The following is a 13,064-nucleotide window of genomic DNA, read 5'->3' as shown; positions in this document are numbered from 1 at the left end:
GTGGTCGGTAAAGTGAAGGTCTACATGTTAATGGCTTAATGTAAGCCCCATGTCCTGTTCATCTTTAAAGGGGGTAGCTATAATTAAAAAAAAAAAAAAAAAAAAGACATACAGTCCCTTTCAGTGATGCCATAAGGATGTTCGTGAGTACACACACATTATATAGTGCAAGTCAAATGGTTTTCGTCTTATGAAAGAGAATTACAGGGACAGTTTTGGAAGTAAACAACTTTTGGGCTCCAAAACCTGCAGTCATACTGTTCTTCTGAGATCAGTAGACTGTCATGCAGGAAATTATTTGCTCTCTTTCAAAATAGACATTGTTTTTGTGACGTGTATTAAAATTGTTATGCATTACAAGTTTTTAATAATTAAATGTTCCCTTCCAAAGTAAAGTACATTAAAATCAACTGAAAATCTAAGCAGAGTACAAAACTTGTACGTCGGAGCCAACTCACAGCCACCACAGCCTCGGCCACTCCGGTGAGCACGGCGGGCCGGAGCGAGTGCAGCAGGATCTTGCTCTCCAGCAGGACAAAGTGCAGCACTGTGGCGCAGTTCTCCGAGCCCAGATTCATCAGCAGAGTGCCGTAGTCAGCCCCGCTGAGGGAGGGAGAGAGCAGGGGAGAGGAATGAAGTGATGAGGTCAGGCAGGAAACGGAAAACAAAATGGAAAGCAAAGGAGGGGGAACATAAATGATGGGATGAGGAGGGGAAAAAACAATCGGTGGACTAAAAGGGTTTAAATAGAGAAGTGAAAAACAAATGAAAGCAGACAGAAATGCAGACACATGGAAGACAAAAGGAATCTAAACTATGGAAACAGCATCACGACCTCACTGAAATATGGAAATTAGCACGATGCAGATGAATAAAATAAATATTATAATAACAATAAAGCCAATCTAATGACCCTGCAAGAAATTCTGTGATTCTAACTAAAGAAATATCTCTTGAGACTGTGTATGAAGTTCAATTTAAAAGTCATTCCTCAGGACGTACATTAACTCCTGTGTTGTTAATACAATATTCCACTAAGTGTCGACCTGATAGTTTCAGCTTGCTAATGCATGTTACCTGTGTTTTCATGGGCTATTTCATAACCTAATATCATTCTGACAGCCTTTGCAATTGTCACTCAAAATTTGTTAAATTTTTTTGTGCAATGCTTCATCATTGTGAAATTATTTAAAAAAAAAAAAAACTAAACGATGTGTGGAAAAATAAACCAAACATATTTTTGCAGAGAAATGATTTTGTGAAGTGTTAAAATGTACCTGAGGGGTAAAGGTGTACAAACAGGCTGGGAGAGGATCAAAGTGTCATGTGCCGAGAGCTGTAGAAGAAATGTTATAATGTCAATAAATAGACGATATAAAAACAAAACCACATACAGTACGGTATGATAATTTTATACACTTCCGATGTCTTCTGCAATAGTATGTCAGTATAAAATATAAAAATTTTAGATTTCCAAACATTCCTTTTACAAATACTGAAATATTCCACTGAAATATTTATACACTGTTAAAGTCAGGAAGATAGCCCAGTGCATGGCTAAATAATCATACCCAACAGAGTTATTAAACAGCAATATAATGTGAAGCAGGTTGAACCAGAATGATAAACAAAACTGGAAACAGCTTTGTTAGGGGGAATAAATCTGAATTGTGGAAAACCAGACTGAAGACATGAGGGTAAAAAAAACTTGTGAGCATAGCTGCGAGACACAAACAGCTCGTCCTGCAACACACAAGGTCTCTCACAGGCAGAAATATGGCACTAGACAGGTGTTTCCAGATGTGCTTTCCAAGCTCTTGGGGAAAAAAAAAAAACAGCCAAAGTTGAAGACCGGGGACGCAGCAGTCGGCCAAGGAAACAGAGTGCAGCAGATGAAAGACACATCAAGTAGATGTGTCTTTAAGATCGATGCTGAACAGCGACGTCAGCTCAGAAACAGCAGAAAACTGTGTGACCACCTTACACACATCTACAGTCCAAATACGTCTGGTGAGAAGTGGTCTTTGTGGAAAACTTGCAGTAAAAAAAAAAAAAAAAAAAACAGTCCTCCAATGTGGACAGAAAAAGTCAAGCAATCTCTGCACAAAAACACCAAAACTGGGGTGCAGAAAAATGGCAGCAGGTGATCAAAATCTAAAAATATCTATGTCTAACAGTTAGCTTGTTTGCTGAAGGGCTGGAGAGCATTACAAGGATGCAAGTGTCTGAGGCTCCTCAGCATGTTTGTGGTTGCATTTCTGCTGATGGAGTTGGGAAGTATAAATATATACAACCATAAGAAGAACAAAGAGTCCTGCAACAGATAATGTGGCCACCACAGAGCCGTGATCATGAAATCAGTCTGGGATTACATGAAGAGACAGAAGATACTGAGACACACGAAATCCATAGAGGAACTGAGGCAAGTTCTCCTTAATGCAGAACAAGCAATCTGCCAAATGCCTCAAACTGTGAGCAAGTGCATCGAGGAGAATAATGCACTTTTTATGCAGTTTAATTGGTAAATAACTGTATGTGGGGTTATTTATGAAAGTATGTCGGGTGCCTAAAACATTTACGAGATACTGTACATGTAAAAGCAAATATATATATATTTTTTATGAGCTTTTTCTGATTGTAAACAACACGAGGAGAAATTCTCACCTGAACCAAGATTCTGGGTCTTTGAGGGGAAGGAAATGACACACTGTGCATGAAGTGCGAGATGTGCCTGTTGAAGAGATGCATACAAACACAAGTATATAAAGCTGGAGACCAATGTCTGATACAACACATGGAAAATTAAGCTTTGAGATCTGCCCAACAAACGAGACGAGAGTTGCTTCCTACTTTTCAATGGGCAGCGGGTGCGGCCCTGAGACGGAGAGCTTGTAGAGGAACATCAGGAACTTGCGGAAGGACTCGAAGAAGGGCCAACGGGAGAGCAGACAGATGCATTTGTTGGTGTTTACGGGCCGGTTGGGGATCATCTTCTTCTCCACCGTAGTGAGCAGGCCCAGCTGGATCTTCTGCTTCTCGTTCAACAGATCCACTGAATATGGCTCGTAGAACTGGATGGCTGAGCCGTACACCTGCCACCGGGGAGGAACACATTACTTATGTCATTCTGTAACTGTTTGGCTTTCTGCCCAGTTTAAAAAAAAAATCAGTTTGGCTGATAATATATCATGAAAGCTTCTTAGCTGCGTTTGCTCTTTCTTGCTGCGTCTCACCTTTTCGCTAGAGGAGGTGGTTAAGACAAACGTGGAGAAGACGGGTAGAGGGTCGCGAGTGTTCGGTGCCCAACACTCGATCTTGGCACCCATGGGCAAGCAGAACAGAGGTACAGACTCGGACAGAGAAAAAGACTCGTAGTTTTCTTCTGGGTAACGAAAGATTAGACCTGGAGAACAGCAGTAAACACGAACGATAAGTTACAACTCTATGTTGCAGTTGTGTCGTATGAAACAAAATACAGCGACAATTTCAAGGATGGAGAAGGTCAGATCCCTTTATAGTCCTCAGACTGTAAACTCTGGTTTCATTTTGAGGAAAAACCTTAGTTCAAATTGACAATTGGTGACATACGATTCAGACAAGAAGACAGACTCATTCTTATGTCCACACACACACACACACACACACACACACAGACACAGACACAGAGACACACACACACACACACACAAGCCTGAAGACGCATAAACTCTGGGTGTGGCAGGAAGTGCAGTTGTCTGAGATGAATAAACAGCCGCTTTGCAGGAAAAAGGCGGGCCAAAAGATAAAGCCTGCCTGTGTGTGTGTGTGTGTGTGTGTGTGTGTGTGCGTGTGCGTGTGTGTATGCGTGTGCGCAGCAGGCATTCGTTTGAACACTGATTACTGCAGACGAGTGTTACACAATGAAATGTTCCAAAGGCCGGGCGGTAAGGGACGCGTTCAGTCAGCGAAAATGTCACTACAGCTGTAAGCGAGATCACAGATACTCACAAGGTGCTTTGCCACGAAAACAACTGAGGCTTATTGTGAAAACACACAATGCTGCACCGTTTCTCACTGCACTGCCGTTTTGTTATCAGTGTGTCACATCATTTAACAGAGCTGCACACTGTGGAAACACTCATTAATATTATTGCGACACATTTTCAAACAACACTTATTATCATAAATAGAAGACCATTTCAGACAGAAAAACATTAGATGAATATGTTAGAATAAAAAAAAAAAAAATAGTACTCTGTGCATGCTTTTTTTAAAAATCTTTAAGTTCTTTTTCATAAATGTCAAATGATACCTGTTAATTATTCCATTATCTCGTGTAATCACCCTAAAATCATGGTCGACCTCTGCTGACATATATGCGAGTTTCTAATCTTTTACATTTACTGTTTTCTAGAGCTTGACCATCCAATCAGCCGACTGATTTTATCAGCCGATATATATTTATCACAGATATATCAGTATCGGCGTACATGTTGTCTGCGATGAAAACATTTTTTACAGAACATAATGCAGAAAAAGATGTGTGGCATAAAATAGAAATGGTTGTATTTAAAATATAAGCTGTAAAATATCCTGCCAGCAGAAGTGTCAGACGTGTTTGATCACCACATCTGAAGGATAATCGCTAAAAATGCGTATTAATATATACTGAATATGCATAGATAGGATATCGATCTATCGATAGCAGAATTATTTTACTTCCTGATATTGGTATTGCAAAAAAAAAAATCCATTATCAGTCAGGTACTCGTTGTTTTTTAACACAATATTTACTTTTATTTGCTCATTCCATTTTTATAAACTGTGAGTAGACATGTAGTTGGAGAAGTAAGACACAAAATGTCCAAAAAAAAGACAAATAAATAGCAATTCTCAACAATAGAGCTGCATAATAAAACAACATTAACGTTCATTTTTCTGCTTCATTTGAACATTTTAGTCAATTAGGTTAATTATCAATGAATGAACTGAAGTTGTGTTTTACTTTACAACAGCAGTCTGTCTTAATACAAGGACATACTGTAGTCTGAGCGATATTTTCACTAATCTAATTGCTCCTGCAAGAAGCTCTGGCACCAGACGGGCTGATCGCAGAAGGTGAGCCATCAAGTATGATTCATCTCAAAGGCAGCAGAGGTAAAAGCTGATGAATCAAGTGCCGATAATGGAATTAAGCAATGGCAAAATGAAAATGAGAAAAGTGACTGGGAGAATAGAAGGGCAAACACTGGTCAGCTGTCATTTTGAGCAAAAATAAGAGAATTTACATTTTAAGCCATCAGAAAAAAAACTTACTCACCAGCATTGTAACTGATGGAATTTGATGCAGATACAGATTTCTTGTAACACAGGAACACATTGGATCCCCACTGTAAGATTATCACAAGGTTACACTCATGTTATACCTTTTTTCTTCAACAGGTGACGATGCCAAAGCGTGAGCCGAACGTACCATGCCACAGTTGAGGTTCTTGTCCACTTTACAGAAGGTATGCGGCGGCGTCTCGCCCTTGCTGGTGACGATGACGCAGATGTCCGTCACTGCCAGGGAATTCTGCGGCTGCACGGGTGGCGCTCGGCGGAAGGTGATGAAGATGCGCTGCGAGGTGGCGGAGCTGTTGTTGACGTTGGCGCAGCGGCCGTACGGTGTGGCCTGGATGACCTCGCAGCCCTGGATCAAACGCTCCTTACCCTCGTACAGCACGCTGACAGACACAACGAAGAGGAAGTTCAAAATCTTAGCAACTGATAGGATGCCACACCTTTTGTGCCTTCATCAAGAACAAAAAGGTGAAATCATGTACAAAAGGGGACAGCAGAGAGAATTGCAGAAGAAACCCAAGAGTGAATCTTTACAACTGTTATTAGGTCTAAATCCAGAGAGAGGACGTTGCGTACAAAAACAAAGGATGAATTGAGTCTGAATGCAGAAACCTAATCAGGAATTTATATCATGCAGCTAAAATGAAAAAAGGGGAAAAAAAGAAAGAAAAGAGGACTGCTCTGTTGTGCACCAAAACAAAAAATAAATGAACTGTGGAAGTCTTTAGTTGGAAATGTTTGTCCTCGTGGTGAAGGTGCCCTCCACAGGTGAAGGCATCAAGAAAATCCTCAACAGCAGAATTTCTAACTGTAAACATGTAGTAAGAAGGAACACCAAAAAAAAACATGCATTGACTCTGTGCTTAAAAACGACATTAACTGGTTTTCTGGCCACTTGGAGTTAGCACAACAAGCTGCAGACACAACATTAACATGTCATAGGTTTTATTGCTATAATGGATATATTTTAGCAAACCTATTTAAACATTTGACAGATATGTACAAACATTAGCATTCATAACAAATTCTGCTTTGGTCACAAGATGAATTTAAGCCCATTTTTGGGATCCACCAACAACCAAATATCTGACCCTTCAGATTCTACATGCTCCACTGTGTTAAACCGGCATCACCATCTCGATATTCTCAGAATGTTAATTTACAACATAAGCTTACAAATCTGGCAACGTGTAATCACTGCAACGCTGCCATATGAACACATCAATCCACATTCATAAGCGGCTGAACTGTGGCTCTTTGGTGAGGTTAATCTCTGGTTCTCCTGTTTAACTGGGAGGATCCGTGTGTGGTCAGCACCACCGACTTTCATCTGAAGGCTCTGGTTTCCATTTGAGGCCTCAGTGAGAGGTCTGTCTTCAACGGGTGATGTGATTCAGACCTATTTACTTGCTGACTCATCCAAATCCCAGACAGTGAAGTGATTCTCAAATCCAGTTTAGTACAAAATAAACACTTTGACTGTTACTGTGAAAAATGCTTTGTGCGCTACCCGTCTCTGCTCCTTCATCACTCCTGCTGTGGAATATCACACAGCAAAAAGTTGCAGCAAGGAAAGCAATCAGTGTCCCACTGTGTTGGATTGTTATTGCATGACTACAGGGCTTCTGTGGCTGCATGCTCCACGTCCTCTCTTTCCATCTGGACAAAGCCACGTGGGAGGCCAAAAGCTACGACTACTGCCCCTCTTCAAACTAAACGCTTTGTTGTTGTTTTTTTGTCGTTTTTTTTTTTTAATCTTGGGCAGGCTTTAAGGCAGCCGTTGCCGATACAATAGTCCTGAAACACCCCAGTTATTCTGAAAAGAGTGCAGGAACAAACCTAAAGAGGCCAAAGAAACAGTTGCCAACAAATTCTCATTTAGGCCTAATGGGCACAGTAAGTCGTGACGCTCCACAGCCCCGAGCTGGGAACGCTTCACTGGCAGCAGAGGTGGCAGAAGGAAGAATAAATGATTTACAGTTTGCTAGATTTACATTTAATCTTACAGGAAACGACTAGTAGATTTAACAGTTGTCAACTGACAAGAGGAAAACAGCAGCCCAAAATAGCTATTGATCTTCTCTTTCATAGTTCAACCAATTAGTTTGCCTATTCAGAGGCGAATGCATCGACTAACAGCATTTTTTTTTTTTCAAACAATCATTCCTTTATGAATATTTCTTATTAAAAACAGATCACACCGTCATGAATTTTACATTAGCAGCCTCACTTTTATCTCTGTTTGCAGCAATACAGGCAACAGTAACAGGTGGAGTTTGCTATTCGGCCTCATAAGCTACTCACTGATTTAGTGCCTCAGTTGATGAAAACAAACTATGGAATAGGTATGCAGCTGCGAGTTCAGAGCTATTTCTTCCACCCTATGTATCTATTTGCATGCCGGTCAGGATTGCACAATCTCTTAAAGGGAACATGACTTGATATACAATCTTCTGTTTAATGCCCAGAGCACCAGCAGCTTGCAGTGTTTCATCATGAGGGTTTTGTGCAGCTCTACGGTTTAAAAAAAAAGAAAAAAAAAAGGTTATCTTATTGATAACAAATTCATGAATGAACCAAAATTCATCAAAGAGTAAGTAGAATACAGTCTGATGTGTTCGTGTCTGTACACAGCAACCATGTTTTTAAATGAAGTCTTTGCAGAGTGAAGGGAAACCTCTCAGAGAGTGAACAAGTGCCACCTCTTGCAAACTCCAGCTTGTTAGACACAAAAAGGCTTCAGACAAAGACTTGTAGGTGTGTGAAGAACTGCGATGCATCCGAGCATTGCATCATTGTTCTCAATTGAAGCGTTGCTCGTTCATACAGGTCAGACGGGTAAACAGATATAAAGCTGATGATGAAATGTAGATTTGATTTTTGGCTCCTCTGTTGGTAAGTGAGATCACAGGAAGCTTTAGGTTTACTCAACGGCATCATAATCGAGTTCCCTGTTATAAAGATAATAGAAGGAAGCAGGACAAATTCCTGTGAGCCGAGGGGAGCTGAGAGGTGTGTTAGAGAGGGAGGGCTCCATGACGAAATAGAGGCGAGTAAATGAAGCAGTCAACACACCTACTTCCTTCCATTTGTGAAGGAAAAGTTTTGTCACTCCTTGAAGTGTTGAACTGAATTCAACCTGAACCTGGACACAAATATGAAAAATAGCCTGTTGAAACAACAGTGCAGTTGACTGCTCAGCAGCTTTCATTACAATCATATTATCCTGACAATGGTGCTTGTGATTAAACTATTTTTTTTATGTGAAAATCTGAAAAACCAACTGGGTTACAGGAGGTGACTACAATGCATTTCGGCACAGGGCTTCCACCCTTGAGATTTACTGGACGTGAACTTCTTTTGACAAGCGAGCTAGTGATCTGCACTGCTGAGTGACACCGTTGGAAACTTAAATCTTATTTGTAATTGCTGTAATTGTTCATTTTTATCCTCCCTCGAAGCTTATTTTGTCCTCCAACCTGCTTCCATCACAACAACACACCAAGAATCTGAATTTAACAGCAGAGACGATTCAGGAATTCATCCAAATTGAAGTCAAATCCCGTGTTAACTGCATGAGTGACAGTAATTAACTCGGTCATCTGGATTGTGCGCAGGATGCCTAACTTTGAAGAAGCTCCAGTTCGGTACCAACAGCTAATTAATAGCACAACCAGTCATCTGTTCTGGTTGTTAACATTTTCATGGTTAGTATGAACTCAGCTCATTCCTGTTTATCTGAATTACAACAAGAAGCACAAGCACTGCTGTGTATGAAACGGTATAATCCCAGGTTGGGAAAGTGAATGCTGCTCTGTAGGATGGGCCTACAAAAAAAGAATATTGAATGGCATCTTGTTTCTTTAGGTACCAATAGATTTGTTAAAGAAGCATAATCGATTCCGACAAATCAAGAACTGGCTTGAAATTGTTCTTTTAATATCGTCTTTCACACATATGAAGCGCTGGGGCTCACGCAGCGCATATCAGTAGATCCCAGTTGCAGCAGTTAATGAGTGAAGCCACTTGTAATGGTTTCCTTGCTGCTGCAGGCAAATGAAAATACCAGATAACAGGCACCGACAGAAAAAAAAATCGCTGACTCACCCAATGTCAATAAGTGGAGGCTTCCCCCGGGCCCTCTTGTAGCACAGGAAAAGCTCGGGGCTCTTAAGACTGCCATGATTAAGGTTGGCCGGCTGTCCGCTGTAGGTGCTGTCGATACACGTGAAGCCCTCAGGCACGGCTTCTCCTACCGACCTGTTGATGACGGCCAAGTCGGTGATGGGTGCTTTGGGCCCACTGGACTTGGTCTCTGACAGGTCCTGCTCTAGAGGCGTGGACTTGTCTGTCAGCCCGGCCACCACAAAGTAGTCGGTCACACGGTGACCCTTGTCCTCGATCATGGCTGGACGTACCTGAGAGGGAAGAGAAAATGAAGCCATGACGTTAATTTGGAGTGGCGTTTACTGGAGTCAATTTCTTCGTCTAATAGACGATGAATCCTCCAGTACCATGTTGTTAGCAGCCAAGAAAGACACTGAACATTGAAAGCAAAGGTCTCGCATCTCACTTTGGGACAGTGGGATGAACCTTCTATGTGAGCATACACAGAATGCTAAATAATACTGTGGCCACGGCATTAAAAGGATCCTTTAAGACTGCTGCAGCACATCGAAGCAAACAAACGGGGCAAACACAAGGGGTAATGAAGGGACTACATCGGCTGACATTCCCAAACACTCTTGTCATTGTATATCACCGCACTGCTCCAAACACGTTGAGCGAGTTAAAGCTCTGGTGGCTGCAGAGAGCCATGGGAGAGTCGCCGAGCCTGGAGGAATGCTCCGAAATGCCACTGAGACCGTAAATCAAGCAGACACCAAAGTCTATAAAACACTTGAAATACGGTCTTTAACGATGGAAAATCTATAAAAAAAAAATAACACTGGTTTTCATGCCACAATGTGCATCTAGTCATTATGTACTGAATGGAGAAGTTTCTGTTTGGTAATAAACCCTTGAGTCATGACACCAAGTTTAGAGTTTAATAACTGTCAGTGTGTGACTCAGTAATCGGTAACAGCGCAGGAAGCAGTGCAGCCATATGCTGTTGTACTTTCAAAGACTATCCATCACAGTAAAACTTTGTTCATGTTTTCAAACATGCTTCTGGACTTATTGTCTTGTTCAGTATGTAGTAAGGGAGATAACATATCTGAAAACTGCCATAGCTCATTTACAATCAATTTATCATTTGACTTCTTAAACCTGACCAAAGAAGAAGGGGAAAAAAAGAGCAAACAGTTGTCTCGGAGGAAAGAGAAACTTCTCGCCCTCTTCAAAGAGCTTTTAGGACCGACACAGGAAGTTACATTTTTCCAGTGGTGAGTCAGCCGTGGCTGAAGGACAAAAAAAAGACGCAGCTTTGTACGGCCGCAGCGAGCACACACAACCCCCGGACTTCATGACGCGGATGAATACGGTGCGGAGCAGTTTTACTTTGCAAAAGTTACATCATAACGGGTAACAAAGTTGAGGACAGACAACACAGTCGTCGTGTCAGCGGTGTATCTGTGTGCAGGGGACGGGAGCGCAGGCTCGTCCACTGGCTGCATGACGCTGCAGGACATCTGTTGGCTTGTGCTGCCGAAAGGTCGGGAGGCAGACTGACGAGAATTATTCAGCCACGGCAAGACAGAAAACGGCTCACACACTTTCCACGGAAAAAAACCCCTGTGTTTTCTAAGATTTTGAGCCTTTGATTTCTACTGACGACATACGTTCTGTGACAACAAAGGTACGATGTGCGAGTCAAATAATTGAAGTCGTGCTTCATTCTTTTGAACCAGGATATGACTCATTAACGAACTGAACAATGAGTACAGCACTGACTTCAGTCTGAAAATTGGCATTTTGCCAATGTGAACATGCCAAAATTCATTTGTTTCAAGTACACTGCTGCTTTTATAGTTCAGGTACCTTTCATGAATTATAGTTGGATCTTTGCCCAGAATATGGGCCCTTTTTCATTACAATGCTGGGAAAACACTCCACTAAAAGAGCATAGAGGGTGATTGTGTCAACACAAGCCTCGGGCAGCAAAAACAATACATCTTATAGCATATCCAAGCAGAGGTAAAATGACTTCAACTTTCCAGTGACAGAAATAGCAACAAAAGTGCATCAATCACTGGCTGAAGGGAATAACCATTCCTCACTTCTTTAATGAAGGCCACCCATTTCTTTGAAAGGACTTCAACTCACTTTGAAGCAGAGGTGGATCATGATTTTCCCTTACCAGCGGAGGCTGGTAGTAATGTTTAACTACCGCCAGAAGGTGGCGGTAATGTACCTAAAAGCTGTTTGTCAACTGTCATTAAACAACAAAAGGAGGAGAAGGGCACATTGCTCCCGGGCTCCAGAGCTCTGTCGGGTCCAACGTGTGGAGCACTGTGACATTGGATGCCACAGTCACAGTTTAGCCGTCAAAAAGTTCTGAGTGGAAAATGAAGTGCAGCGCAAACTCCGCCAGGTGACGCTGGCATATCTAGCATTACTATGCACAGAGATTTGAGGCAAAGCAAAGACGGTCCCTGCACAGATCGATAATCAATGGACAGATGAAGTTTGATGTTGGACGTGCAGAACAAACGACAGCCCTCATCTCAAAGATGATAGCGGAAGACAAGCTTCTCGTCCGATTTGCACAAGGTCAGGGTTTTACAAGGTTAACAACATTTCAGTCCCTCCCGGGTTTATCAGTCTTAATAGCTTCCACAGGTAATACTTCACAATGAAATGCAGAATCTTGTCTCACTTCAATAAAAAAATGAAGCTTGTTTTGACTAGACCCGAACTCTCGTTTTATGACGATGCACAACAGCAATCTAGCCAGACGTTGAGCTAAGAATTATTGGTCTGAAGAGATTTACAGCACCGTTTCCATGGTTACATCTCACTGGTCAAAACCCTATTCAAAAACAAATTGCTGTTTTCAGACCATATTTTGCTCTCTTAACAAACCGCACTGTTAAATGTGCTCTCACCGAAGGCTGGCCAATAAATGTGCTCTGGTGGTTCGAGCATCTGTCTGTGTTTGTGGGTGAAATAATGCCTCTTCACAGCCAGAACTCACAATGTGGGAATGGGTCAGGCAGTACATCACAAACGGACAGCTGCCGTCATTACACCTGTGTACGACATCAGTATTAATCATTTTTTGCGCAAGGAACGCTTTGGATTTCAATCTCGGACTCAAACACTGAATCACACACGAGTTGATAAGTAAAACAGAAGCTAATGACTGAATTTACAGCACGCTGAACTACGTGAACCGATTCGTTTGACCAGTTGGGGGGGCAGAAAAAACAAACTCTAAAACACAGCATCAACACATTAGCACCTTTAAAGTTGATTCCGGGAACAGAAAGCAGCTCCTCGTTTCCATTCAGCAGACACGTTTCAACATAAATAACCAAAACTCATTCTTGATTTATCTCTGTTTTTGTTCTCCAGCAGCAGCTCCTGAGGCTAAAATCTGGCTCTTCAATTGCTAAATGCAGTTTATTTTGTATTTTGATAGGCTAGTTGCTACCCTTGGTTAAGTTTTCTGGTACAGACAGCACCCGCAACTACCAAAAATGACTGTGAAATGGAACTGAAACCGTAAAGTTGCAGTTCAGACTAAAAAAAAACAAAACATGGCTTCAGTGCAGATACAACGCGAGATCTCTATAAAG

General features: G+C 41.7%; 1 protein-coding gene across 5 annotated transcripts in view; it reads right to left on the bottom strand.

Annotated features, from left to right (window-relative positions):
* dennd4c (DENN/MADD domain containing 4C) overlaps positions 1–13,064 on the bottom strand; it is a 35,791-nt gene that overhangs the window by 14,134 nt on the left and 8,593 nt on the right. For all 5 annotated transcript variants that reach the window (XM_069170252.1, XM_069170251.1, XM_069170250.1 and 2 more), the window contains 8 exons: positions 9,430–9,740; positions 5,453–5,705; positions 5,300–5,369; positions 3,234–3,403; positions 2,851–3,092; positions 2,665–2,731; positions 1,278–1,336; positions 459–603 (listed from right to left, as the gene is read on the bottom strand). In XM_069170252.1, the coding sequence (XP_069026353.1) occupies positions 459–603; positions 1,278–1,336; positions 2,665–2,731; positions 2,851–3,092; positions 3,234–3,403; positions 5,300–5,369; positions 5,453–5,705; positions 9,430–9,728 (1,305 nt within the window). In that variant the 5' untranslated portion in view covers positions 9,729–9,740. The remainder of the gene's footprint in view (positions 1–458; positions 604–1,277; positions 1,337–2,664; positions 2,732–2,850; positions 3,093–3,233; positions 3,404–5,299; positions 5,370–5,452; positions 5,706–9,429; positions 9,741–13,064) is intronic.

This window comes from Embiotoca jacksoni, unplaced genomic scaffold (genome assembly GCF_022577435.1).
Source record: "Embiotoca jacksoni isolate LCO1_2020_lvr unplaced genomic scaffold, fEmbJac1.0.p SCAF_49, whole genome shotgun sequence".
Lineage (NCBI taxonomy): Eukaryota > Metazoa > Chordata > Actinopteri > Embiotocidae > Embiotoca > Embiotoca jacksoni.
Note: the sequence above shows the minus strand (reverse complement) of the source record. Positions and strands in the feature narration are given on the sequence as shown.